At 37.4% G+C, this 25,434-nt stretch overlaps 7 protein-coding genes and 1 long non-coding RNA gene across 12 annotated transcripts in view; 4 read left to right on the top strand and 4 right to left on the bottom strand.

Annotated features, from left to right (window-relative positions):
• Positions 1-3,738, bottom strand: part of LOC104825208 (transmembrane emp24 domain-containing protein p24delta6-like) — a 16,003-nt gene extending 12,265 nt beyond the window's left edge. The window contains exon 1 of the mRNA XM_010557494.2: positions 3,428-3,738. Within this exon, the coding sequence (XP_010555796.1) occupies positions 3,428-3,658 (231 nt within the window). The 5' untranslated portion in view covers positions 3,659-3,738. The remainder of the gene's footprint in view (positions 1-3,427) is intronic.
• Positions 3,739-4,329: 591 nt separating this feature from the next.
• Positions 4,330-6,946, top strand: LOC104817223 (aminoacylase-1). The gene is made up of 4 exons (XM_010546322.2): positions 4,330-5,286; positions 5,382-5,519; positions 6,209-6,448; positions 6,539-6,946. The coding sequence occupies exons 1-4, from the start codon at positions 4,447-4,449 to the stop codon at positions 6,635-6,637; spliced, it is 1,317 nt and encodes a 438-aa protein (XP_010544624.1). The 5' UTR covers positions 4,330-4,446; the 3' UTR covers positions 6,638-6,946.
• Positions 6,947-7,045: 99 nt separating this feature from the next.
• LOC104817214 (ethylene-responsive transcription factor ERF014-like) lies at positions 7,046-10,533 on the top strand. The gene is made up of 3 exons (XM_010546310.2): positions 7,046-7,176; positions 7,277-8,824; positions 9,590-10,533. Exons 2-3 carry the CDS (start codon positions 8,808-8,810, stop codon positions 10,269-10,271), a joined length of 699 nt encoding a protein of 232 aa, XP_010544612.1. The 5' UTR covers positions 7,046-7,176; positions 7,277-8,807; the 3' UTR covers positions 10,272-10,533.
• A 2,433-nt stretch (positions 10,534-12,966) lies between these two features.
• Positions 12,967-13,578, top strand: LOC104817210. Its single transcript, XM_010546297.2, has one exon. It carries the CDS (start codon positions 13,069-13,071, stop codon positions 13,441-13,443), a length of 375 nt encoding a protein of 124 aa, XP_010544599.1. The 5' UTR covers positions 12,967-13,068; the 3' UTR covers positions 13,444-13,578.
• A 593-nt stretch (positions 13,579-14,171) lies between these two features.
• LOC104817182 (E3 ubiquitin-protein ligase RING1-like) lies at positions 14,172-16,015 on the bottom strand. Of its 4 annotated transcripts, XM_010546284.1 has the most exons (3): positions 15,153-16,015; positions 14,882-15,047; positions 14,172-14,658 (listed from the first exon to the last, which is right to left on the bottom strand). In XM_010546284.1, the coding sequence occupies exons 1-3, from the start codon at positions 15,909-15,911 to the stop codon at positions 14,561-14,563; spliced, it is 1,023 nt and encodes a 340-aa protein (XP_010544586.1). In that variant the 5' UTR covers positions 15,912-16,015; the 3' UTR covers positions 14,172-14,560. The 4 variants fall into 4 exon arrangements, with proteins under 4 accessions (XP_010544586.1, XP_010544562.1, XP_010544570.1 ...); XM_010546260.1 differs by having other exon boundaries at positions 14,882-16,015; XM_010546268.1 differs by having other exon boundaries at positions 14,172-14,486; positions 14,882-16,015.
• Positions 15,826-16,479, top strand: LOC104817205. Its single transcript, XR_772481.1, has 2 exons — positions 15,826-15,912; positions 16,010-16,479. It is a non-coding gene; the product is annotated as an uncharacterized LOC104817205 (long non-coding RNA).
• Positions 16,480-21,961: 5,482 nt separating this feature from the next.
• On the bottom strand, positions 21,962-24,405 carry LOC104817173 (phosphatidylinositol 4-phosphate 5-kinase 5-like). Its single transcript, XM_010546249.1, has 3 exons — positions 23,195-24,405; positions 22,728-22,956; positions 21,962-22,422 (listed from the first exon to the last, which is right to left on the bottom strand). Exons 1-3 carry the CDS (start codon positions 24,127-24,129, stop codon positions 22,261-22,263), a joined length of 1,326 nt encoding a protein of 441 aa, XP_010544551.1. The 5' UTR covers positions 24,130-24,405; the 3' UTR covers positions 21,962-22,260.
• A 766-nt stretch (positions 24,406-25,171) lies between these two features.
• LOC104817155 (scarecrow-like protein 26) overlaps positions 25,172-25,434 on the bottom strand; it is a 2,515-nt gene continuing 2,252 nt past the window's right edge. The window contains exon 2 of one of the 2 annotated variants that reach the window (XM_010546232.1): positions 25,172-25,409. In XM_010546232.1, the coding sequence (XP_010544534.1) occupies positions 25,180-25,409 (230 nt within the window). In that variant the 3' untranslated portion in view covers positions 25,172-25,179. Of the gene's footprint in view, positions 25,423-25,434 lie in introns of both variants that reach the window. The other variant, XM_010546240.1, reaches the window with a different exon arrangement.

Raw genomic sequence — 25,434 nt, 5'->3', positions numbered from 1 at the left:
AAGGTAACGAGAAAAGCAAAGGCGGTATCATGTCTTTTCTCTGCAGTTTCTCAATCGGTGTTCACGAAGATAATGTCGTTGGAAACAGCAAAAGGAGTGTGGGATTTCCTGAAGAAGGAGTACGAGGGAGATGAGAAAATCAGGGGAATGAAAGTTCTCAACTTGTTCAGGGAGTTTGAAAGACAACAAATGAAGACAAGTAAATCTGTCAAGGATTACATAGATTGATTGGTAAGCATTGTGAACAAAATAAGGATTCTTGCCGAAGAGATTGAAGACAAAAGAATAGTGCAGAAGGTGTTGGTGTCAATACCAGAACGTTTTGAAGCAACTATCGCATCTCTGGAAAATACGAAGAAACTTTCAGATTTGAAACTTGCTGAAGTTCAAAGTGCTTTGCAAGCACAAGAACAAAGAAGGATTATGAGGAGCGATGAATCTGTTGAAGGCGCGTTGAAGGCAAGTGTAAAGAACTGGAATGCTCAAAAGTGTAAGGGACCGAATCAGAATTTTGATGCTGGAGAAAACAAGAGTGTATTCGAGCCATGTAAGCATTGCAAGAGAACAAACCATCCTCACTAGAAATGTTGGAAAAGACCAGATTTCAAGTGTAGGAGATGCAGCAAACCGGGTCATATTGAGAAGTTTTGTCGAACTGAAATGCCGCAAATTGCCGAAGCACAACCGGCAGAGACAAATGAGGTAGAAAATCTTTTTGTCGCATCTTGTTTCATTTCAAATGCTGTCAAAGATGGATGGTTGGTGGATAGTGGATGCACGAATCATATGACAAGAGATAAGAGTTTATTTGAGAAGTTAAACACTTCGTTCAAGTCGAAAGTGAGAATAGGAAATGGTGAAATCATTTATGTTGAAGGGAAAGGTGATGTTCTGATCAAAGGATCAGAAAATTATGAGTTGTTGTCTGATGTGCTATTTGTACCTCAGATTGATCAAAACATTTTGAGTGTTGTTAAGTTAGCTGAAAAAGGGTACAAAGTGATTTTCGACAAAAATGAGTATATCATTGGAAATGATACAAATGAAGTTCTGTTCAAGATTCGAATGGAAAATGAAAGTTATTGTTTTAATCCTACAAGTGAAAAGAATGAAGAACTTATGCCGAAAGAGGTTGAATGTGCAAATTGGTATGCTGGAGATGGCATGAGTCAAGGAGGACTGTTAGAAAATGACTCAAGCCTGTGCAAGGGAAGCTGAAAATTGAAGAGGTTGTGACGTGAAAAAAAAAGTTTGTAAAAGCAGTTTTTATTTTAGCAGTTAATGATTAGTTTGTATTTTGTATTTTGAAGTTAAAGTTGTAACTTACATCAGTTATGTGTTGTTTTATATATGTTTGTAAGAACAAAAGAAAAACGTAATGGATGCATATATATATTTTCAGCAAAATCTCTTTGTTTCTAACTCTGTATTCATTGAAAAAACAGATTGTGAGTGAAAGTTTTTAAGAAAATAACAGTGGTATCAGAGCATTTTTATCTTGTTGGGATCTGTGAGGGGAAAAAATAAAATCTATGAAAAAAAAAACAAAATCGGTGAACAAATGGAGCAAAATGATGGATCAAGTTCTTCGACATTGTCAAATCTGGCCACACCAATGTTCGATGGAGAAAACTATCAGAAAGGAGCAGACTTATGGGAAGCCGTTGAAGAGGATGACGAGGTTCCTCCTCTCGGTGCAAATCCAACAGTGAATCAAATAAGAATCCACAAAGAAAAGGTAACGAGAAAAGCAAAGGCGGTATCATGTCTTTTCTCTGCAGTTTCTCAATCAGTGTTCACGAAGATAATGTCGTTGGAACAACAAAAGGAGTGTGGGATTTCCTGAAGAAGGAGTACGAGGGAGATGAGAAAATCAGGGGAATGAAAGTTCTCAACTTGTTCAGGGAGTTTGAAAGACAACAAATGAAGACAAGTGAATCTGTCAAGGATTACATAGATCGGTTGGTAAGCATTGTGAACAAAATAAGGATTCTTGGCGAAGAGATTGAAGACAAAAGAATAGTGCAGAAGGTGTTGGTGTCAATACCAGAACGTTTTGAAGCAACTATCGCATCTCTGGAAAATACCAAGAAACTTTCAGATTTGAAACTTGTTGAAGTTCAAAGTGCTTTGCAAGCACAAGAACAAAGAAGGATTATGAGGAGCGATGAATCTGTTGAAGGTGCGTTGAAGGCAAGTGTAAAGAACTGGAATGCTCAAAAGTGTAAGGGACCGAATCAGAATTTTGATGCTGGAGAAAACAAGAGTGTATTCGAGCCATGTAAGCATTGCAAGAGAACAAACCATCCTCACTTGAAATGTTGGAAAAGACCAGATTTCAAGTGTAGGAGATGCAGCAAACCGGGTCATATTGAGAAGTTTTGTCGAACTAAAATGCCGCAAATTGCCGAAGCACAACCGGCAGAGACAAATAAGGTAGAAAATCTTTTTGTCGCATCTTGTTTCATTTCAAATGTTGTCAAAGATGGATGGTTGGTGGATAGTGGATGCACGAATCATATGACAAGAGATAAGAGTTTATTTGAGAAGTTAAACACTTCGTTCAAGTCGAAAGTGAGAATAGGAAATGGTGAAATCATTTATGTTGAAGGGAAAGGTGATGTTCTGATCAAAGGATCAGAAAATTATGAATTGTTGTCTGATGTGCTATTTGTATCTCAGATTGATCAAAACATTTTGAGTGTTGTTAAGTTAGCTGAAAAAGGGTACAAAGTGATTTTCGACAAAAATGAGTGTATCATTGGAAATGATACAAATGAAGTTCTGTTCAAGATTCGAATGGAAAATGAAAGTTATTGTTTTAATCCTACAAGTGAAAAGAACGAAGAACTTATGACGAAAGAGGTTGAATGTGCAAATTGGTATGCTGGAGATGGCATGAGTCAAGGAGGAGTGTTAGAAAATGACTCAAACCTGTGCAAGGGAAGCTGAAAATTGAAGAGGTTGTGACGTGAAAAAAAAAGTTTGTAAAAGCAGTTTTTATTTTAGCAGTTAATGATCAGTTTGTATTTTGTATTTTGAAGTTAAAATTGTAACTTACATCAGTTATGTGTTGTTTTATATATGTTTATAAGAATAAAAGAAAAACGTAATGGATGCATATATATATATATATATTTTCAGCAAAATCTCTTTGTTTCTAACTCTGCATTTATTGAAAAAACAGATTGTGAGTGAAAGTTTTTAAGAAAATAACACTTAGACCATATAGTGTCTATTTCATATTTCTCTTCCACGAGTATTTCAATTTTTGTTAATTCGCCACTACATATATATATATATATATATATATATATGTGCGCATTGGTCTAGATAATGGTATATCGTGAGATTAAACAACATTCGAATCTTACATAACGGAAAGGGAAAAAACATCATCGTACGTTAAGTACGTATACGTACTTACCCGAACATTGACGGTGGGACCAAGTTCGATCTCGCTCTGGTCGACGGAAAAATAATCGGCGACGACGACGACGTTGGTCTGAATCTCTTCCGAAACGCATTTGAAGCCTGATTCCGGTGGCACCGTCAACCATATCGCCTCCGCCGCCGGAAAAACATATCCTCCGGCGAAGACAATGCACATCAGCACAACCGACACAACATCCCCTGAGATCGGTCGCCTCGTCTCCATTGTTATCACTCTGCGTTTGGTGGAGAGAGAGAGAGAGAGGGAGAGAGACCAGTTTCTTGGTCTTGGGAGGATGCGTTATGGTAATGGGCGAAGATTTTTACATGGCGCGTGGTATTCTGACAAGAGATAGAGTTTCGTTATCCAATGATAATATGACACGTAGGATTTAAAAATAGGGTTTTGAGGTTGGAGCTGTACGGCGCGTGTGCGGGCGCGTTGTTCTTCTTAATCTTTTTTTTTGGAATGTTTACAGGCAGGGAAACTATGCTAATTCTGGTCAAAGATCATATATACAAGGCATTTAATTATAACTTTGACAAAATAGAAACTCTATATATCGAAATAAATGAAAACATGATGACCTCTAGATCTTTGGGCCATGTGAATTTATATTGACAACTCTTACAATATTAAACAAAATTCAGATTCTTTTTTTTTTTGTCAAACAAAATTCAGATTCTTGTGAGTGAGTTACATTTTAAATTTTAAATGACTATATTAATCTTTTGTTTTTTAAGTTTGTGAATGTTTGGATGCTTTCAGGCGGGTTGTTGTTTCAATTTTTTTTTGTTTAGATCGGATTTTGAATTTTCATGAAATTTGTGGGAGTGGATAGTAGATATTGAAACATTTGGTATTTATGATGAATTACTAAAAGATTGGCCAATTCGAGTAAATTCATAATTTCCATGACGGCGTAAACCTTCTGGTTCGCCCAGACGTCTATCAATGAAGGTCCAGTCACCTGTCTGATTCACTATCCCCTGCAACGGAAGAGGCCCTCGTCCATGGCGGTTTATCGTCTCTTCCTCTGCTTCCTCATCTTCTCCTTCGCGCTCAATCAAACCCTTTCATACGAAGAAGATGACTCGCCGATCACGAGGTTTCAGCGTTATTTGAGGTTCAAAACCGCTCACCCAAACCCTAACTACACCGCACCGGTCTCCTTCCTCGTTGATCAGGCTCAGTCAATCGGCCTTACTGCTCGGACAATCGAGTTTGTCCCAGGTAAGCCAGTTCTTCTCCTTACGTGGCTCGGTTCGGACCCTAAGCTTCCGTCGATTCTCTTCAACTCTCACCTCGACTCCGTTCCCGCCGAGGGCGAGAAATGGATCCACCCTCCGTTCTCGGCTCACCGAACCGACGATGGTCGGATATTCGCGCGTGGCGCGCAGGACGACAAGTGCATCGCCGTTCAGTATCTGGAGGCAATCCGGAATTTGAAATCTAAGGGATATTCTCCCGTCCGTACGGTCCATATCTCTTATGTTCCAGAGGAGGAGATCGGCGGGCTTGACGGGATGGCGAAGTTCGCGGTGTCGCCGGAGTTCAGGGAGCTGAATGTCGGATTCGCCATGGACGAAGGGCAGGCTAATCCGGGAGATGAATTTAGGGTCTTCTACGCGGATCGGACTCCATGGAAACTCGTTATCCGAGCTCAGGGACCTCCGGGACATGGGTCAAAGCTGTACGATAATGGGGCCATGGAGAATCTGATGAAGAGCATCGAGTTGGTCACCAAGTTCAGGGAGACAGAGTTCGATAATGTGAAAGCTGGAAAAGCTGCAAATTCGGAGGTTATCTCTGTCAATCCGGTATATCTGAAAGCTGGAATTCCTTCTCCCACGGTAACCTTCGTCATCTGCACTTTCGTGTATGCACCTTTTTTCTCAGGTTAGTTGCTATTTGCCGACGAGTTCTGAGTGTTCTTGTTTGTGGGCAGGGATTTGTAATGAATATGCAACCTTCAGAAGCAGAAGCTGGGTTTGATGTTAGATTACCACCTCTGGCAGATCCAGATCTTATGAAGAAAAGGATTGCTGAAGAATGGGCACCTTCTATTAGGAACATGACATACAAGGTTAATGACTGTGGTTCCTTGTTCTTGTAGTTTCTAGTCATATTCTTGTCGTTGATTTAGATACCTCTGTTAGTGTAGTTGGTGAAAATAAGAGATGAGATGTAAATAGTTTTAGTTCGTGACAGATGGCCTGCATTGATATTCAAATGATACAGTTTTAGTTCTATGTCAGGGAAAGGTGGTTCCTTTTTTCTTTTTCTTTTTTTTTCTTGTTGGAAATGTCCTGTGCGGGTCATGGTGAAATTACATTTATCATTAAGCCTAAGATAACAGTGGAATGACTGGAGAGTTGCATAGATAAGACATCAAATTAGATTTTTAAGTTTCTGCTGACCAGGAAAACCCAGGGAAAACATCTGGCACAGACCTTTCAAATGAGGATATTAGATGTCTTAAGAAGTTCTGATTTCTGTTTTTTGCATCCTCCGTCTTAGCTTCATTAGAATGAGATTATTAGATGTCCTGAGAGAAGATAGGAACAGAACTAACCAGCAGCCTGTGAAGTTTGGCAAGCCATGCGTTCTCGTTTGCCTATGGCTGCATGTCGTATATGCCTTTGTTACAGGAGAGTGGCTAAGTAGTTCAGTGTATTCGTTGGCAAAGTTATCAAGCCACAAGATAGTTTATTTTATTTGAGTTACATATTCATAGTCGGAGGGAGTTAACAAGCTAATTACTTTATGCCTCAGATAGAAGAGCACGGACCGATGAGAGACATTTTGGGGCATCCTATAATGACTCCAACAAATGATTCCAATCCTTGGTGGTCTATTTTCAAGCAAGCTGTTGAAGCAGTTGGAGGAAAACTTGCCAAGCCCGAAATATTGGCTTCCACTACAGATGCACGCTATCTCCGGCAGTGGGGAATTCCGGTCCTGGGTTTCTCCCCCATGTCAAATACTCCCATTCTGTTGCATGACCATAATGAGGTAATAGCATGACAGCATTGTCTTAGAAATCTCTGAGTTACTTTTTTAACCTCATTACTGATATACTCTTATCCTTACGTACGAGTGCAGTTCCTTAAAGACAGCGTGTTCATGAAAGGGATTGAAGTATATGAATCGGTTATCAGTGCTTTAAGTTCCTTTGAGGGACCATCTAGGCAAGTGAACTGAAAGCTCGTATCAATGGGGACAATCATGATCTGTTGCTGATCTCGATCAGTGTTTGCTTTGGTATGAACTGATGAAGCGTGGCTGGTCACCATTTTTTTGTATCTTTTCTGATGTCTGTAAATTGTTTCGTCGACTCTCTTACTTGGCCTTGTGGTATTAGGTGGCATTGAATAATGCTTTGTAATTGTGGATATCTGACTTGTATTATTCTCAGATATCAGATTCAATAAGAATTCACGGTTCAGAGTATAACCTCTGAAAACCGAGTCTTTCTCTCCATTTTGCTCAGAATGTATTGGATTTTCAGCTTGCATGTTCTAGCTGCAAGAGCTGAGGAAGGATCCCCATTTACTTGCATTGTGTAAGAGCCTGATTCCTGTTATGTCTTTTTCAGGCCTCAGTGGTGTTCTTCAGAATTAGATTGAAACTAATCTTTGGAATAACATGAAAGGTCTTGAAATTTCCCAATTTGGACAGCCACACCTACTGTAGAAAATAACTTCTGCTATCTGGACAGCACCCTGCCTTTAGCTCCCTTTGTGAGACATTATCATCATTTCTTCTGTTTTGTTTTCATGCCTATATATTTACTGAACTTTGATTTGTCTACAATCTGAATGAACTTGTCGTTTTGTGCAGATAATTTGTTCTCGAAGTTGCTGTGGTGAATTTGCTAGAACAGAATGGGAGAACCATTCAGCCTCGATTCTATTATCCTCGGGTATGCATCTTCCAATAAGTATGTAAGCTCCTCTCAGCTTCTGTATGCACATAGGTATGCTGCTTCTCTGAAACTTCTCAATTATTTGAGGACTTTAACCGTCTTTTACAAGCAGACACGAAAAAATAAGCAGGATCCTCGATCGACATCGTTATCAGAATATCGATATGTTGAATCCTCCGACTACTGTCATGCAAAAATATTGATATTCTTGTTTAAGCCTTAACATTGTAGGAAATTTCTCTGTTCTTAGGTATTACCTAAGAATCAAACAGGGGATTTGATTCTCCTTATCTATTTCAATAAAAGAGCCTCACCCACATGGGCATTGCCTCTCAACCCTCCAACACACTTTGAATTCCGGAGACTTCATCCGTACTTTCGCCTATCTCCTCCAACAGTTCATTTCCACATTTATCGATTAGAAACAAGAGTCTTTTCTATGCATATTGCGTTTATCTGCTGCATATAATAATGTCCACGACCCTACTTCTTCTCTGGCTCATCTCATCTCCTTTAAATGCCGATATATTACTCCCACCAACCTTTCTTAAATATAAAAATGGTTGAGGTACGGAAGGTCATAATTTGAGTACGGGTGCCAGTTAAGATTGTCCAGATACTGTGGGATACTTTGCCTGTACGTGTATACGAGAAAGTAGCATGAATCTTCATTTATGATTCACCATTTGTCTTTTTCCTCAGGTGGGGATCACTCGTTCTCGGTAGGTTGCCAAGTTTATGACTATGGCCATACTCATCTTCCTGTTCGATTTTACCCATTTTCAGAGTAAGCCTAAATCCAAAAACTTAAATCTTTTATGTTTCTTCTACACTTGAAAAAACAGTAACTTTGGTATATAATTATAACATAGAAAATAGAAATCATGACACATGATTTCTAGTTTCTGCAGTTTTGTTTTGGTATTACTTTGTAGAAAAACAATATAGGCAAAAAGTGAATGCAAAATGGCAAAAGGGTGCTTTGACATTTTGTGTTTTAGAGGAACCCTTTTCTTTTTTTCTTGCATGGACAGAGAACTTTCCTCTGCATTTCCAACGAACAAAGCGGTTGATTCGTTTCTTGATATCTGGAAAAAGACCAGCTATAATAAACAAAGGGAGGAGGAGCCTGGCCTGAACGTGGATACGAATATTTTGGGTATAAATTACTCGTACGCGTTCTGAGAATGCAGTGCCCGGCCTCCTTGTACGACGTTTCGATTATAATATTATATACTGCGTCTTGATTTATAATAGTAAGATTGTTCTAGGTTTGATCTTTTGGGGAATATTTTAGTATCATAATGCTTTCTTTTTTTACATGGAACCTGAGTTTCCTACAAGGAGAGGATATTACGTGTGGAAGGGACATGAAAGTATATTACGCGGTTTGAAGGCCTCAAGACAGAGAAGCGCCAGCTGTGAGTACCTAGGCAACAAAGGTGAATGGAGCTAGGTTCAAGGTTAGATTCTGATTTGTTAAAAGCCTTATTAATTATGTGTTCTAAGCATCTCATTTCTCATTAATTAATTGATTTATCAATTAATTAATGACTAAATTAGCCTTGTCTTTGTTTGTTCTACACTTTTGCCTCAAATCTAATTAAGAAACCACATGCTGTAGCTCCTAGAAACAGAATCCAATGTTCCCTGTTTGTCTTTCATCTCTTGAAAACAACTGTTGAATAGATGGATATTGCCTTGGTTGTGTATGATGGGTTACTACACTGTTGTTCTACTGTGATTTTTCCCTGGATTTGATTTATAATCAGATATTTCACAATCTGTTGTAGGATCTAAATAATGGGAAGTCCATATATGTATGCATATTTTTTGCATCAAGAGCCTAAAGGGCTAAAGCAATAAAATAAGTAGGATCTCTTTTGTGATCTGTGATAGGTGCTGCATATGGGATGTGATTAGTATAATCCTAAATAAATACCTGTCATTCACATTTTTTTAAGAGAAAAAAAAAGGGGTTCATATGTGTGCCATGCTATTTCCTTTGACTATGTTAGAACTTTTTTTGTTCTCTTTCCATTTTTGTTCTCCACCTCCCGTCTATATATAGCAACCACCATACTCTCTCCTCTTCAAGTCCCAGCTCCATTCTCTTGCTTGAATCTGGACACATACCCTGAAATATCAAACCATACAAAAGCATTAGATCTTTCATCCCTTTTTCAAACCCCGAATCATCAGTGTTATTGCCTCTGAATCTGTGACAGGTGCTTATCAATGGTGAAGAAGGCGCAGCAGGAGACAGCAAAGAGAGTTTCATCTCCATCATCATCGTCTTCGTCATCATTGTGTTCATCACCATCACCATCGTTGTCATCATCGTCATCATCATCCATGTGTAAGAACAAGAAGAAGTACAAGGGAGTGAGAATGAGAAGCTGGGGATCATGGGTTTCGGAGATCAGAGCTCCGAACCAGAAGACGAGGATCTGGCTAGGCTCTTACTCCACGGCCGAGGCTGCAGCCAGGGCTTATGATGCCGCACTTCTCTGCCTCAAGGGCTCCTCGGCTAATCTCAACTTCCCAGAAATCTCGTCCTCTCTCTGCATTCCATCAACCAACCATGAAAACACAGTCATGTCGCCCAAGTCCATACAAAGAGTAGCAGCTGCTGCTGCAGCCAACAGCAGTATCATCCCAGCTTCTCCGATGGCTTCTTCTTCTTCTTCTTCTCCGGCTGATGATCAGTACGATGTTGTCTCAATGACCCATTCTCTCGGGACGTACAATGAACAAACCAACGAATCTTGGTGGTACAACAACTGCTTTGACGGGATAGAGTCTCCTGATCAGTTCATGTTGTTCAACGGGGTTTCGCCTTTTCTGACACCCACCATTGATGATTTTCTTGAAGAAGGAGGAGACATCAGGTTATGGAGCTTCTGCTGAATCATTTGATGCATCATTCAATGATGTTTCATGGTTGAAGCTAAAGTGTCGGAAAAGAACAGTTTACCAGATAACACCATCATACGCATTTCTGCATTTTGGCTCGTCTGATTTCACATGATGAAGCTATTTTTTATTTTCATTTTTACTTCTTCGATGGGTTTCGTATACAGATCTCAGATATATGTATCAGTCACATTGTATCATAAGACTACTTATTTTCACATTCCGAAATAAGATAGAAAATTCGTAATACATTTTGTTTTTCCTTTTTACTTACCTTACCTATCGAAGGAATTTGCAACAGACCACGACTCATGTGACATGTTACATCAATTTTTCATTTTTCACAAAATAAAACATAAATTTTATTTTTATCGAATAAAACCTTAATTTCAGTTTTCAGTCAAAAATAAATCTTAACTTTATAATCATTATCATTTTTAACCTTAAATAATGATGTGGTACATACATCCTACGTTCCAAATCAGTATTTTGACCATATTTAATACACCATCATCCACATATCATGATAACGAAATATCACGTCACCAATACATTTAAAAATGACAAAAATTATAAAGTTCGACTTTGTTTTTTATTAAAAAATAAAATTGAGGTTTTATTTTATAAAATTTATTCAATTTTCTTTTATAAATATTGAGAAATTCAAATATTTTTTTTGGAATTTTTCCTTAATTCAATAATAATATCCAAAAATTGAATGTGTGCGGTTATATCTTTTTAATTAAACGATGGAATTATATTTTTCTGTATAGGTTATATTTGTTCTCTATATTGTAATCCCATAGCTTAAATAGTAATAATCTCAAATAACATTTCACTCGAATGTATCACACTACAAACAATTTTAATGGTCAGACAAAATAATTGAGTCAAAATGATGTGACCCCTCTCTCTCTCATATACACACACACATATATATATATATATATAGAGACACACATGATTTTATCATCTTGTTGTATGTTTGTGTGAGATGTTGAATAAAACAAAGAAAGCAATTAGGTTTCCATGTGGCATGAAGACGAAAAAGAGCTAGAAACCCTTATTCCTTGAAGAGGTAAGTAAGTCTAATGAAATCGTAAATAATTAAATATATTATTATATTAATCGTCTTATGTAATAAAAGTGGAGACAAAAGGTTCAGAAAGTTTGTGGGAAATCTAAAAACCAAACAGAAATAGTTAATGTCAAAATGTGTTCTCTTTGATTCTCTCTCTCTCAAAAAAAAAATCGCATTGTAAAAAAAAACCAAACATAAAAAATCTAACAGTAGATTTTCCCCAGAAACTCACATGCACTTTGTGTTTTTTTTTTCTCTTTCTTTTTGTCATTCTTGAATTGTGTACTTTTGGGCATATGGGGTCCCATCCTCATGGACTTAGAACCATTGAATTTGGTCCGCCTTCTGGATATTATTTCTCTTAATATATGCTTCCCCTTAAATAACTCTGTTAGGTTCTGTATTTTTCTGATCATTCATTTATATGAATCTGTTTCTATTTTTTGAAATTAATAACAAGATTTAATAAACAAATATAAATACTCGTCAATTCTTCCAGACAATTTTATTTGAGATAAATAATCATATATTTTTGTATTGGACATACCCTATTAGTAGAAGGAAAAAACAAAATCAAACCTACGATAAGAAAAAAGAAAAGAAAAGGAAATCATGGAATATATTAATTGGCGTACATGGGCCAGAGCCCAATATTATATGGGCTTTGATGCGTGGTGGGGCCCACGTATTGAGACAATTCCAATGATCGGTCTTATACAACACACCACGTGGCATTATTTCCCCTGCGACTGAACAGTGAACACAGCAATTTTCTATTAAGACGATTACAAAATTAAAATGGAAACAAAATTATTAGAGAGAAATTATAAAAAAAAAATATTAATTAAAATGTTAGAGGAAACAATTATAGGTATACGAAGATATTTTAATAGTATCACGTAGAATAATAGATCCAACATTGGTCGTGATCACAATTATATACAATGAAGTTGTCTGATTAGAGAGCAAATGTTACACTCCATGATTTTGGTTATTAATTATTTCGTCGCATTACATTATTTACGTACATGTATGACATTACATACACACTTGAGGACATTGTATGCACCAAGATCTCATTATACAGTAACTAAATATAAATAGCAAGAGGTCTAACGGGAGAATCTAATCAAATTTAGGCTCTTTGTATCTAATCAAATGATCACATTTTCATGTGTCAATCAAGATTATGTACATTTGGAAGCAATACACACACACACACATATATATATATATATAAAATTTTCAGTGCTATTTAAAATATTAACATTATAGAGAATGGTGAAGCTTAATTTAGGACTAAGGTACTTTATACGCACCATAAATATATAGAAGCTTGAATTTTGAAACATAATGGGAAAAATGGGATAGTAATTAAAAATAAATAAAAAGAATCGAAAAATAACAAACAAATTAATTGTGAATTACATTTGCAGAGTTGCATCCCGTGAATTCGCCGAATTTTATAAATGAAAATAGATGTGATAATTTTAGCAGCTTTGCCGCATCGATGCAATGAATCAGAGTCGGCCCACCAAGGCCCATTAAGGCCCGTATTTGAACAGTAATGTATATCAGAAGGCCCAATATGTATTCTTTCTTGTACAAGATGCGAAAATCCTGGAACAATAACTCGAGATCCTGCTGAGCAGAGAGAATCAGAATTCCCAAAACCCTAATCGATCTGAGGGAAGAACGAGAAGCTGGGCTATGTCGGACCCTTACGAGAGAGTGAAAGGAGGGAGATTGACGTTCAAAGGAGGTGCTTTAGCTACTCGGAAATCGATCGATAAGAAGCATAAGAAGCACAAGAAGAACAAGGACAAGCTCGACGGCACCGAGGGCGGGTCTAATCCTTCTGCCACCGACGGAGAATCTGTGGACGCGGTGGTCGACGGCTCTGCATCTTCCCCCGCCGGTGGAGACGATATCTACGCTATCGATGCGGCGAAGAAGAAGAAGTACCTGGAGCTTTTTCCGGTGGAGGCTAAGAAGTTCGGTTACACTCCTAACACGAGCTTCAAATCCGTCGAAGATGCTCTTGACGATCGCGTCAAGAAGAAGGCTGATCGCTACTGTAAATAGAGCATTCGCGGTTTCGTATCCCGTTCCGTACTGAGATTTGAATGCATGATTTGAGTGTTGTAGTGTGTAATGACATGTTTCTGTTGACGTTAATCGAGTTAGAACAAACTCACAGTGCATTTTTGGGTTCCATGATCTTCTTCTCGGGTTTACTGTTACGAATCGAAATTGAGAATTAGTCAATCAGGCATGTCGGCAAACTCACATCTGCGGCATTTAATTGTTATCAAGAAGGGTCATGAACTATGAAAAGAATCCAGGAAGAGGCATATGGAGTGGTAAGTTTCGTCACATGTTACAACAATTCGTACATCCTTATCACGTTTTAGCTTGTTAAACTGTGTTTCATATCTTGTTGATTGATTTTAATGTTCCTGGTCGTGCCAGATTGTGTCGAGTTATTTCATGTGTAAGTAGGCTTTGGCTATTCTGTTGTAGGATGCACCATAAGGTGGGTGCTTTCCACAACTGGTTCCTATTTCGAATGGAAGGATGAAACTCATCTACTGTGGTTGTTAGTGTTTCGACTTTCGAGGAATAATGAATCTGAATGGGAAATTTAGCGGCAGAGTGTATTGCCTTCGAGATGTGGTTTTTCTTCGGTAATCGTTTCAGGATCTTGGCACGTTGCATGAATCTGAACTTTATTTCATATGATCTGCTCAATGTGTAACTTCTGATTTGATAATTCATGTCTAGTCTAGAGAGCCTTGACCTTTTCCTTGGAATTTGCTAACCTAGCAAGAGCTTTAGAGTTTTTTTATATGTCTGTGAAGTTGCAATCTTTTGTTTCAGAAGAAGTAAAGTACATGATATGACTAAGTCTAGTCAGGATAATGATGTGTTTGAATTGTAATCCATTAGTCTGGATTCTGTACATGGTTCCTTTACCGTTTTGTGGTTCATATGCTTGCATTGTACATTTATTATGTGCTTTATTCATCTGCAAATGCTCAACAACATGCTGCCATATGCTTCTCCTTCAAATAGTTGCATCATTTCAAGAAGCTAAAGGATATGACAGAGAGGGCACCGCGATTCAACTGCATAAACAATTGAGATCATTTCAGTTAAGGTTTCAGGCAAGTTTACTGAATTTCCCCTAGAACTCTTCCAGTTATAGCATGCAGTGCAGATGTTGTGTTTCTATCTTGTGGTTCATCGTTTTCTTCAACTTACTGAACCTTGTGTTTTCGTTTTTCCTGAAACATAGGGCTTTCGATGGAAGCCGTTACATGTTCAGATCTGAACGGAGTTAGCTGAAAAATAGCTTTGTAAGCTGAGTATATGTTTTAACCATACAGCATATGTTATCTCTAGGACCTTATCTCACACAATGTGTATGTATAATAGCCAATTCATGTGATTTCTTGATCTAGTAGACTTAAGTTGGTCTGAAGGATGATGCAGAATCATCAGAAGAAGAAACTCCTGTTACCTCGAGAATTCGGGAGTGCTGATTCTTCTGGACTAACCCTCTGGTACCTTGCCTGAAAAGGCCACATATTCCCCAGCTGCCTCCACCTCAAGCGCCTTGTGTCAGGCGCCTCTTCTCCGACAGAGCTAACCCTTTCCCGAGAATCACCCCCGGAGTTGAGAGGCACCTCATGGCGACAGACCGGGCAAGAGTTGTGAAGCCTCAGCCATGGGACTATACAATCATTATGGTATATATGTGTACAAGGTAATTCTTTTGCTTCCCCACCTACCTGAAATTCCTCCAGGCACACCGAGCATTGCGATCCATCCTTTTTTAGATGATCTGATGTGATTTTCACTGTTGGTATCGCCTCTATAGCTGACTCTGGTGCTGGTGGCAGTCCAGGTCTATCATTCTCCGTCAGCTGCTCAATCAGCTCCTCTAAGCCCGGTCCTAAAAAGTAGTCCCGAGGGTTCACCGCACGGGTTGCAAGATTTGGTGGTTCCATCATATTTCCACCCAGCCTGGTTGGATCAACGGGTCGGAGAATGACAAACGTTCTTCTCGGTGGAGGTAAACCCTCGGTTTCACTTTCCCGGATATTTTCACCGCCATTTGTCCTGTTACCGTTGTTAATTCCCATATCATGGCTGTGTCTGCGGCGATGATGTGATCGAGGTATCGCCTCGGAGCCCATGGCTACCACGTTTCTCGATCTTGGTCTGAGAAACGGGTCCTCACGACCAAACCCTCTAACATGAGGATCAAACATGAGGGAGAGAGCTTCAAAGAGACGAGCCTCGGGAGAGGCGTTGAAAGGCGGGGAGTAGTTGAACGCTATCCGAGGCCGCCTCGTCTCAATCTCAACGGAAAATTGCCGGTAGCATCGAGGGCACACAATCTCCGAGGGATTTGATGAAGCAATCCTCACCATCCGATGGCACTGGTAGCACCAGTAGAGCCCGGAAGTCCTCCCTCCCAGATGGTCTCCGCCTCCTCCACGGCCGGCTACATCGTTGGTCCGCTCTCTCGGAGGGCTCGAGGACATGGTAAACTTCGCAAGCCGTGTTTTTTCAGGTTTGGAAACTCGACTTGTTTTCCTTGTGATAGAATCTTTTATATATATCGATGTTTATGAATACACAGATTTGAGGTTTAGGTAAGGAATGGCCCAACTTAAAAGATTTTCGAGTTGCATGAAGCTAAGTGAATGAACAGATTCTGTTCATATAGGTCGGTCTGTATCGTCTCCAATAGGGGCAAAGCATGAAGAACCTTTGCCGGATGCCAAGGCTAGAATATTTTCGTAATGGGCCTTAATGGGCCTTACAAAAGTATCTGCATTTTGGGCTCTTAAATGAGCCTCTAGTTGAATGTGGTAATTTCATGCTCATTCGTTAAGATAATAGGCCATTGGGTTCTGGCTTTGCCGGAAGGAAAGAAAAACCTTAAAGGGCCTTTATTGGGCCTAATGTTCCAACATTTAATTGGGCCTAAACGGGCTGAATCTTGAGATTGTGTAATTTCTTGTAGACATTCAAAAACGTCTTTGCAAAATCTGGCTTTAGGGCCTGATGCGAGTGAGGTGTGTACGATTAATTAAGATTCTGCGTTGACCCTTTGGTTATTTTAATATCCTCTTTCGTATGCACATTGAATAAGGCAGACCAGGGATGTATGGGCACTACTACTACTATTATTGTCATTATTGTTGTTGTTATAATAATAATAATAATAAAACGTGTGAATTGACACAGCATTTATATGGGATACATATTTTTTGGGTTTATGTATGACGACACGGTCCTATAATGCATGGTGAATACTTATATTTGAATAATTATTTTTTTTTCTTGTTTGGGAAATAGAATAGAGCAATTTAAATGAGATAATGCAGCTTAAAATAGAAATGCCAGAATGGCCTCTCCATAAAGAAAAAGACTTGCCACTTGCGAATTCTACCCATATTCATTTGGGGTTCGAATCATATGTTTTTCTGAATTTATTAAAATAAAATAAAAATGCAGTACACTTGGATTCTCATTTTGTCGATTTTACTTCATGGAAACATGGAAAAAGGAAACGTTATATTTGCATGTAAACTTTATTTTTCATTTAAGAAAAAAGAGATTTTTTTATAAGTAGGATGATCGACTACATCTAGCCTAGATCCAGGAACAGTCTTTATATATGGACCATTTTAATTCAGAAATTACATCTCTTCCATCAGTAGAATCGAACTCAGGATATTGAAGATAATTTTGTCATATCTCAACCAATGGCCCACCAACTGTTGGATAAAAAAAAAAGAGATTATTAACGAGCCGTACCATTTGTTTTCTTTTAGAACTTCATTCAATGATCCAAAACCCGAAGGTAACTACAAAAATACTATCAATCATTTTGTGTTTATCACTTCCTTTGCTTTGATATCAAGATGAAAACATTACAAAGAAATATGGCTATGATATTAATTTGCCCACGTACACAAGATTATATTGGATAATGTTAGAACTCTATTGAATATTGCACATTAATATACATTAATAATGCAACTCTATCAAAACTGAATCAGTTGCAGAAACCGAGAAATCTTAATGGTAATACAAACATAACAAGCAAAACGAACCAAACGGAGTGCGACATATACGATAAATATAGTTTTATAAAATCTGAAAACATAATTTAGTTGGTTGCTAAGTTATTGGCTGAAAGAAAAATCCTCAAACGAAAAACTATTATTATTCATATTTGAACAATTTGGAGACACACACACATATATACATACATATATATACACACAACCAACGTCATAAATTGACCTATAATGAAAAAGTCAACTGGACTGCCGCGATGTTTATTTCAATACATATTTAATATTGCATATACCAATACTAAACGTTTGATTATTAAAAAAAAAAAAAAAGGAGGAAGACGGAAATGCCATAGAGGGGCGCCATTCATTTTGAACAAAGAACCATCTTGAGACTCTTGACTATAAGGGCCAAGAAAATTTCAAAAGTTATGGAGAATTTGTATTTATTTTTAATTTTGTAGTTGGTAAATAGTAGAAACCATGTAAAGATCTCGAGCATTGCGTGAATTAATTTAATATTTGTTATATTATGTATCACTATATACTATCTTAAAATTTGAATTCATCTAATATATTTCCTTTATCTCGATTTTCTATATAAATTGATATCTGTTTTTCTATATTCAAAAATAATTTTATTTAATTCCACGCTTTTAATTTTATATATATAACTATAAATATATTGTTAATCACCATATGAATATCAAAATCATATTTTTAATATTATATTTTATAAACAGTGTCCTAAAGGGATTGGACTAGCCATTTTCTTTTGTAAAAGATAATATGTGAATCCGCTCGATAGTGTTTGAATCGGGTGAATTTCCTCTTTGTGGCCGTTGTTTAAATAAATATACGATTTTCCTATGATAACATAAGGATAAATAAGTTGTCAAAAAAGGATAAATTAGTATAATCAATACAATTATATTATGGGGAAATGTCAAAATTGTAGTCCTAACCACCACATATTTAATTCTTTTCTTAGACTAGGAAACACCGAGAATTGACAGATAGCTCAAAGTCCCAATACCCGTTCAATCTAGTTGAATAAAAATCTAAAATTTTTATCAATTTATAAAATATTGACAAAAAAAAACTATATTCATACAATTATACTTGTGTGTGTATATAATGCACCTCATATCAATTTTAAGGATTGTGGAAAGATTTGAATTTATGATAAAGCCTAAACCAATTTGAAACTATTCCTAATGATTTGAAAAAATAAAAATAAAACAAGTTTTTGGTTTTTATTTAATGCTGATAAAAAAATATTAAAATTGAGATAGGCAAATATTCCCCAATGGTCCCAAATATGATAAATTGGCTAATGGACCAATCGCTCCCCATAACACAAAGGGCAAAGGCGGTTGAGTTCTTTCTCTATTCAAGTGGTAATAATGTCAATTGCATTACATGTTCATTGCAATATTCTTCTCCTTTTGTCCATACATACATACATACATACATACATACATACATACATACATACGTCCATACATACATACATACATACATACATACATACATACATACATACATACATACATACATACATACATACATACATACATACATATATATATATATACATGCATAATAAATGAAAAATAGGAAGAAATGGTCTGGATTTGTAACATCATATGAATGCAAACTGATTGGAGTTTTGCTCCAAATGTAGTTCATCTTACTGTTTCATTAAATGTAATAATAGTATAATTTGTTAGTACATATAATATCCAATTATGGTTATATTACATTTTTAAAAGTTTCAGAGATTATAATAGCTAAAATATCCAAATATTCGTTATAACAGGACAAAAATATAAAATACTTATTACTGTTCGTGTAATCGAGCCACAAAACAATACTCCCTCCGTTTAAATTTATAAGTCGTTTAAGAATATTTTTTTTGTTTTAAAATAAATGACATTTTCCTACTTCCAATGTCCTTTTCAATATTTCTTCCAAATTTGCCCATTATTAATAGTAGTCAAATACGAATTCTACATGTATAATAATTTTACACAATTTTCTATTTTAATACTATAATAATTGTTCATCAATTAAATACGTTTAATTTTTTTAATCTTATTTTAATCTGTATGGATTACACTAAAAAACTAAACTTCAAATAATTTTATAATTCATCAAACTCATCGCTCTTCAAAATTTGTAAAATTTGTAGAAGAAATATCTTCTCTTTCTTCATGAACGCCATCAAAATTTTCAGAATTTGTTGGAGTTTTGTTTAAGTCAAATAAAAATTCTCTCTCTCCGCTTACAAGTGAAAAATTTAAATCAATATTATAAGAAGACATGAAAAAAATTTGTTTGTTTCTGAGTGTTATAATCTAATATATAGACATTTGATATTTGTGGTTTTGTTGTTTTGGTCCAAATTTAAATTTTTACGGAAAAAATTTGAAAACACCAAATAATGTTCATTTTTCAAGTTTACAAATTAAATTGTTGATTTATTGGGAAAGATAATGATAATATATTCTATCATTAATAAGACTAATTAATAAGGGTATTTTAGACAAAATATTTTTTTCCTTAATATGTGTGTCTAATGCTAAAACGTCTTACAAACTTAAACGGAGGGAGTATAAGCTATTCAGGCCTCTCGTGAAATCCCAAAGTTTTCAAGATTAGGTAAGAATTTTGAATTTATACATTTTTGGATAATTTTAAAGTTAAGAAATTGGTTTTCTCTTTTGTTTTTTTTCTCCCATTTAAATTTAAATGCAACTCTATTTTTATAAATATATACATATGCAGGCAGACCAGACATTAAACTTTCCTAACTCTAGTTAATCATATTATTTGAGACCATCTTATATATAAGCTAGAAGGAAAAGGAACAGATCATATTATACATGTAATGGGAGAACTACATGAACGAATCTAAAAACAAAATACTCATTACTTGTATTTTTTTCACCATCATATCACTTGTATTTTTTTTTAAAAAAATTTGACTGCAAGATTAAAAAAAATAGAAAATTGAGAGAGTATTGTTCATATGCTCACGCTTTCATTTATCAAACATTATTATCAGCAAAATATTCAATATAATTTGCTGCAAAAAGTATATATTATTCTAATATGAAAAGAATAAGAAAAGAAATGAAAACTCAAATGTCAAAGTTGGTATGAAATACACCAATAACCATTATAAGAAAAATGATAATTCCCAAAAACAAAATCCAAAAGAGGAATGAATGAATGCAACACAATTTGAATGTGTGAGAGAGGGAAACCCCATGAGAGGTTTAAGTCAAAAAAGGTTGTAGGAAGCCTTCTAAAGGAGATGGATGTCTTCCTTTTACATCACAAAGTTACAAACTCTCTTTCTTGCGAGTGAAGTGGGCATGCATGTGGAGTTGTTATGAAAAAGATGATGGATTTGCGATTTGAACTTCAATAAACAAATGCATAAATTAAAAGAAAGGAATCTAAAGAGAATAGGCATAATAATAATATATAATGGGCAAAAAAAGAAATGATTCTTTTTTCTATATTGGATCTTTTCACAAGGTCTTGTTTTGTGAATAAAAGGGGATATGAGAAAACAAAAAAGATATGGATCCAAAGGCATATTTGCATGAGTTTGGGACATGGCCCCCTCACCCACCTCCCTCCCTCATCTCCTCTTTGTTCTTTTAGTATAACACGTCTTTTCTTTCTTTCAATTCTCATTTTGCACTCAAGAATCTTGTAGTTTTTAGTTGAAATACGTGTGCATGTACATCTTTTATATATATATATATATATATATATATATATATATATAACAAAGACATGATGATGCATTCAAGAACCGGGATTTAAGTAGTAAATAGTTGGGGATGATACAGAACAACACCTCATGAACTAAACTAGACCAAGGTTTTGTCCTTATGAAACAGATTAAGATCTGCCCATTTTGGACATATTCAGTAGCAGATAGAGAGAGAGAGAGAGAGCATAATGGTCCCAAATATCCCCTCTTATCTTTTCTCTTTCAGAACCTGTTCATGTTTTTTTGCTTAATTGTCTATTGATATTCTCTGAGATGGGCAGTGATGTTCTCTGCTTGGGACAAGATCCAAAAACCCATCTGATGCATGCAATTCATATACACTTATTATATATATATATATATGCATATTTAATTTTATATTCATAAGATAAAAATAGACAGAGCAGAACAAGATAACATGGTGATCCTTGACTCTTGTCCATCTCTGTCTGAATCCTTCTCAGCCTTGACTCCACGTTTTGTTTAAATCCAGAATCCTTAAAATAAAAAAGAAAAAAGAAAGAAATCCAGAACCAAAGTGTCTATTTATAGATCATAATGACTCTTTAAACAGAATCCATGAAAAAAAAATTGTCTATTTAACCGTCATATTAAAACCATGAATTTAGAGGTTATCCTTAAATTCTGATATTTTGACTGGTCAGATAAGAAACAAAATAGTTAATCTGTACTAATCAAAAACATGAACCAGTAATAGTCAAAAAGCAGTTGCAGGAAACTGCTTGGAACCTCATCTTGCATTGATGATGATGACGATGATGATGAGATGATGATGATGATATACATGAGCCAATATGTACAACTTACAGGGTGGTGATAACCTAAGCTAAAATCTCCAACAACCTCTTCTCTCTCTATCACTCTCTTTTCTGGGTTCAACCTCCGGTCGTGCAACGCTCTTTTGTGCACGTCAGGGTGAACATCGACGAAATTAGTCTGAAAATTTCTACAAACGAAACGAAACGAACTAATCCTTGCTTTGCAAATCGTTCAGACCAACTCGTAAAATTTGCCGTCGATTTGATTTTGAACAGCCTTAATGGCGGCAACTCTTGCAGCAGTTGCAGCTCGGTTGGCTGACATGACCGCCTTGTTCACTTGCTCGTCCACTCGCCATAGGTTCATGGCCTTATCCCCCGTCTTCCTTGCAGCCTGGAGCATAGGAACAAGTGTATACACGGTTAATTTTGATCTTAAATCAAACAAATTTAACAAATCAAAGAGCCAAAAAAGGGTCACAAATATGATTTCTTTCCCATCTTGTCTGAAAACCTGGCTCATTTATAAAATGATCACAATGTCAAAACAGATATAACCAAGAACTTCCATCCATTATCATCATCATCAATTGAGAACCTTTTCATGTCTAATCTAACTTTGTACAATTGAAGCTAAATAAGTAACTATCATATCCCGAAGGGCATTTCCGAAAACTCAAGGAAAGGTGATTTTATTACCTGAACTGCTCTAAGAACAGGACCGGCGAGAGGAGGGAGAGGGATCTTGAGATTGCCAGCATCCCATTCACCACATTTGGTAACACCATTCCTGAAAGTATACATTCCATAGCCTTGTTTACGTCCCTCGTGCCACGACCCTTCGTAGCAATGCCCATTCGCGAAATGGTAGACACCAAATCCATGGATCTTGTCCCCGAAATACTCACCAGCATATCTATCTCCATTTCTAAAGTCAGAAAAAAATGTTCCATTAAGACTACAATTCATTGTCAATCTCGAGCATATACAAGAACCAGTCACATGCTTTTCAGGACCAAAAAGAAAATGATTCTATGCAACAAGAGATTGCAGAATAGCTTTCCTGAATAATCTAACCGTGAAAAAAATGGGAAAGATTCAAACTTTGCATACCAAAATAACAAGAACACCGGGTGAAAAACAATTGTTTAACTAAGAGACGTTACCTGAAACGGTAACGGCCAAGGCCATGTTTGACGCCATATTTGAACTCCCCGACAAAGCAGCTCCCATCAGCACACGTCTGAACGCCAACTCCATGGCTCTGTCCGTTACACCATTCTCCAGCGTAAGAATCTCCGGTGTAAAACCTGTAAACACCATAACCATGTCTGGATCCTTGTCTGTACTGTCCCTTGTACTTGCTTCCTTTCGCCCAACTCTCAATACCGTACCCATCATACCTCCCATCGACCCAATCACCTTCGTACTTCCCATTCACGAAGTAATAGTAAACCCCGCTTCCGTTACACTTACCCTTGTGGAATTCTCCCTCGTAAAAGTCGCCATTGCTGTAACACTCCACTGCTTCCCTCACAACTTTCTTCTCTCTCTTGGATTTGTGGGTTTCAGGGCTCGGTTCACCGATGAACCATTGAACCGATTTCGACGACTGCCCATGGTGTGAGAAACCGAGCCTCTCCGCGTTCTCGTGCCACAATTGCCTGACCGTCGCTACGAAATGATTAATTAGGGATTTGTTCTTGGAGGCGAAGAACAACGTAACCGCGACGAAAATAAGGGCTAACAAGAGATTCTCCGAAATGGGGATCTCCTCTCTGTCCAAGTAGAAGAAGAAGAAGAGGAAAGAGAGGAGAGTGCAAAAAGTGAGATACGCCACAGCGGAGACCGGACTAAACCGGATTAAACCGGTTCGAGGACTGGACCCGGTTTTCCGAGGCGGTTTTCTCCTGGGCTTTTCCTCCGAACCGCCGCGGCTGCTCTCTTCGTCGTCGTCTAGATCCGGTCTGTGGTGAGATTTGGTGACGTCAGCTTCGGAGATGGAGGCAAGGCTGTGGATGGATGATCGGACGGTGGAGGATGACCGGAGTAGAGACGACTGCGTCCTCGTCAGCTTCGCCTGGCTTTTTTGGCCGTCCATTTTTTTCGCTTCTTCTTTTTCTCCTTGTTCTTCGTCTTCTCTGTGGGTCCTGACGATGGGTTGAGTCAATAGTAGGCCCAACGGTACCGTGAAATTCGAATCACCGCCGTACGTCTCGATTCCTCCGGCAACATTTCCGGCGAAGGCGCAGGTTAAGCTCCGGCTTTCCCAGGCACACGATAGCGCAACCTTTATCGGGAAAAAAAGATAATTCGGATTTTTTTCTCTGGTCGTAGAGAGAGAAACTTCGAAGTAGTCGCTTTATCGAGAGAGAGAGAGAGGGGGAGAAAGAGAGTGGAGATAGCACCCGTGGAGGCGCTATTTATGGTTATAACGGAGAGATATGTTCAATCTTGACCGGTCGATGTGGATCCAACGGTTCACATACGCAGATTGGTTCTTAGCCGTAGGATCTCGATTTCTAGATGGAAAGATCGTAGCCGTTGGATCTTTATCTGACTCGGACAACTGTTAAAAGATTCTTCTTCTTCATCTTCTTCTAATTATTCGACTTCTTCTGCCTTTTGATTTGATTTTTTCTACCGTGGCGCGCCCGGCACGTGCCACCGCATATTCTATATGTTTTCGTAACGTTAGAATTCAAGTACTAGAAAATACATTAATGTTATAATAAGCATCGAGAGACTTGAACGGTCGGACCAATGTTGGGAAAAATAATAATATGTAGCTCTTGGTAATGATGAAAGGATTCTCCAGATAATTATTATTTGCAAGACACAATGTTGCTTTGTTTTCCTTAAATGTATTATATATATACACATTGAAATCTTTTCCATGTACAGTAAAATATGATGGGCCAAAAAAAACTGTAGTGATTGGACATGATTATTTACAGATTGGGCTCAGGAGAGGCCCAGAATGAGGCAGATACCAGACGCCGAGATTTCCAGCCCAAAACGATGCCGTTTCGGCCCAACTCTTCCACTTTGTAGCCGTCGCTGAAGAGACTCAAGAGGAGCTTGGCTTGGCAACAGTTCGTGAAGCTTACGTCCACGGGGTTGAACCCGTTGGTCTATTGGACATGATTATTTACAGATTGGGCTCAGGAGAGGCCCAGAATGAGGCAGATACCAGACGCCGAGATTTCCAGCCCAAAACGATGCCGTTTCGGCCCAACTCTTCCACTTTGTAGCCGTCGCTGAAGAGACTCAAGAGGAGCTTGGCTTGGCAACAGTTCGTGAAGCTTACGTCCACGGGGTTGAACCCGTTGGTCTCCAACCACCGCGACCAGGACAAAAAACTCTCGACTTCCGAATTTTCTGTGGCAGCCGCAATGACTTGACA

Source organism: Tarenaya hassleriana, unplaced genomic scaffold (genome assembly GCF_000463585.1).
Source record: "Tarenaya hassleriana unplaced genomic scaffold, ASM46358v1 Cleome1, whole genome shotgun sequence".
Taxonomy (NCBI): Eukaryota; Viridiplantae; Streptophyta; class Magnoliopsida; order Brassicales; family Cleomaceae; genus Tarenaya; species Tarenaya hassleriana.
The sequence above is the reverse complement of the archived record's forward strand: the minus strand, read 5'-3'. Positions and strand labels throughout refer to the sequence as shown.

Coding starts and splice junctions, on each gene's coding strand:
- LOC104817223 (XM_010546322.2), top strand. CDS start 4,447: ATGGCGGTTTATCGTCTCTTCCTCTGCTTCCTCATCTTCTCCTTCGCG. Junction 5,287..5,381: donor CTGGAATTCCTTCTCCCACG/GTAACCTTCGTC, acceptor GTTTGTGGGCAG/GGATTTGTAATGAATATGCA. Junction 5,520..6,208: donor TTAGGAACATGACATACAAG/GTTAATGACTGT, acceptor TTTATGCCTCAG/ATAGAAGAGCACGGACCGAT.
- LOC104817210 (XM_010546297.2), top strand. CDS start 13,069: ATGTCGGACCCTTACGAGAGAGTGAAAGGAGGGAGATTGACGTTCAAA.
- LOC104817182 (XM_010546260.1), bottom strand. CDS start 15,911: ATGTCCTCGAGCCCTCCGAGAGAGCGGACCAACGATGTAGCCGGCCGT. Junction 14,659..14,881: donor AGCACTCCCGAATTCTCGAG/GTAACAGGAGTT, acceptor TTCCATCGAAAG/CCCTATGTTTCAGGAAAAAC.
- LOC104817173 (XM_010546249.1), bottom strand. CDS start 24,129: ATGGACGGCCAAAAAAGCCAGGCGAAGCTGACGAGGACGCAGTCGTCT. Junction 22,957..23,194: donor CTTGGCCGTTACCGTTTCAG/GTAACGTCTCTT, acceptor TTCTGACTTTAG/AAATGGAGATAGATATGCTG. Junction 22,423..22,727: donor CTGTTCTTAGAGCAGTTCAG/GTAATAAAATCA, acceptor CCTATGCTCCAG/GCTGCAAGGAAGACGGGGGA.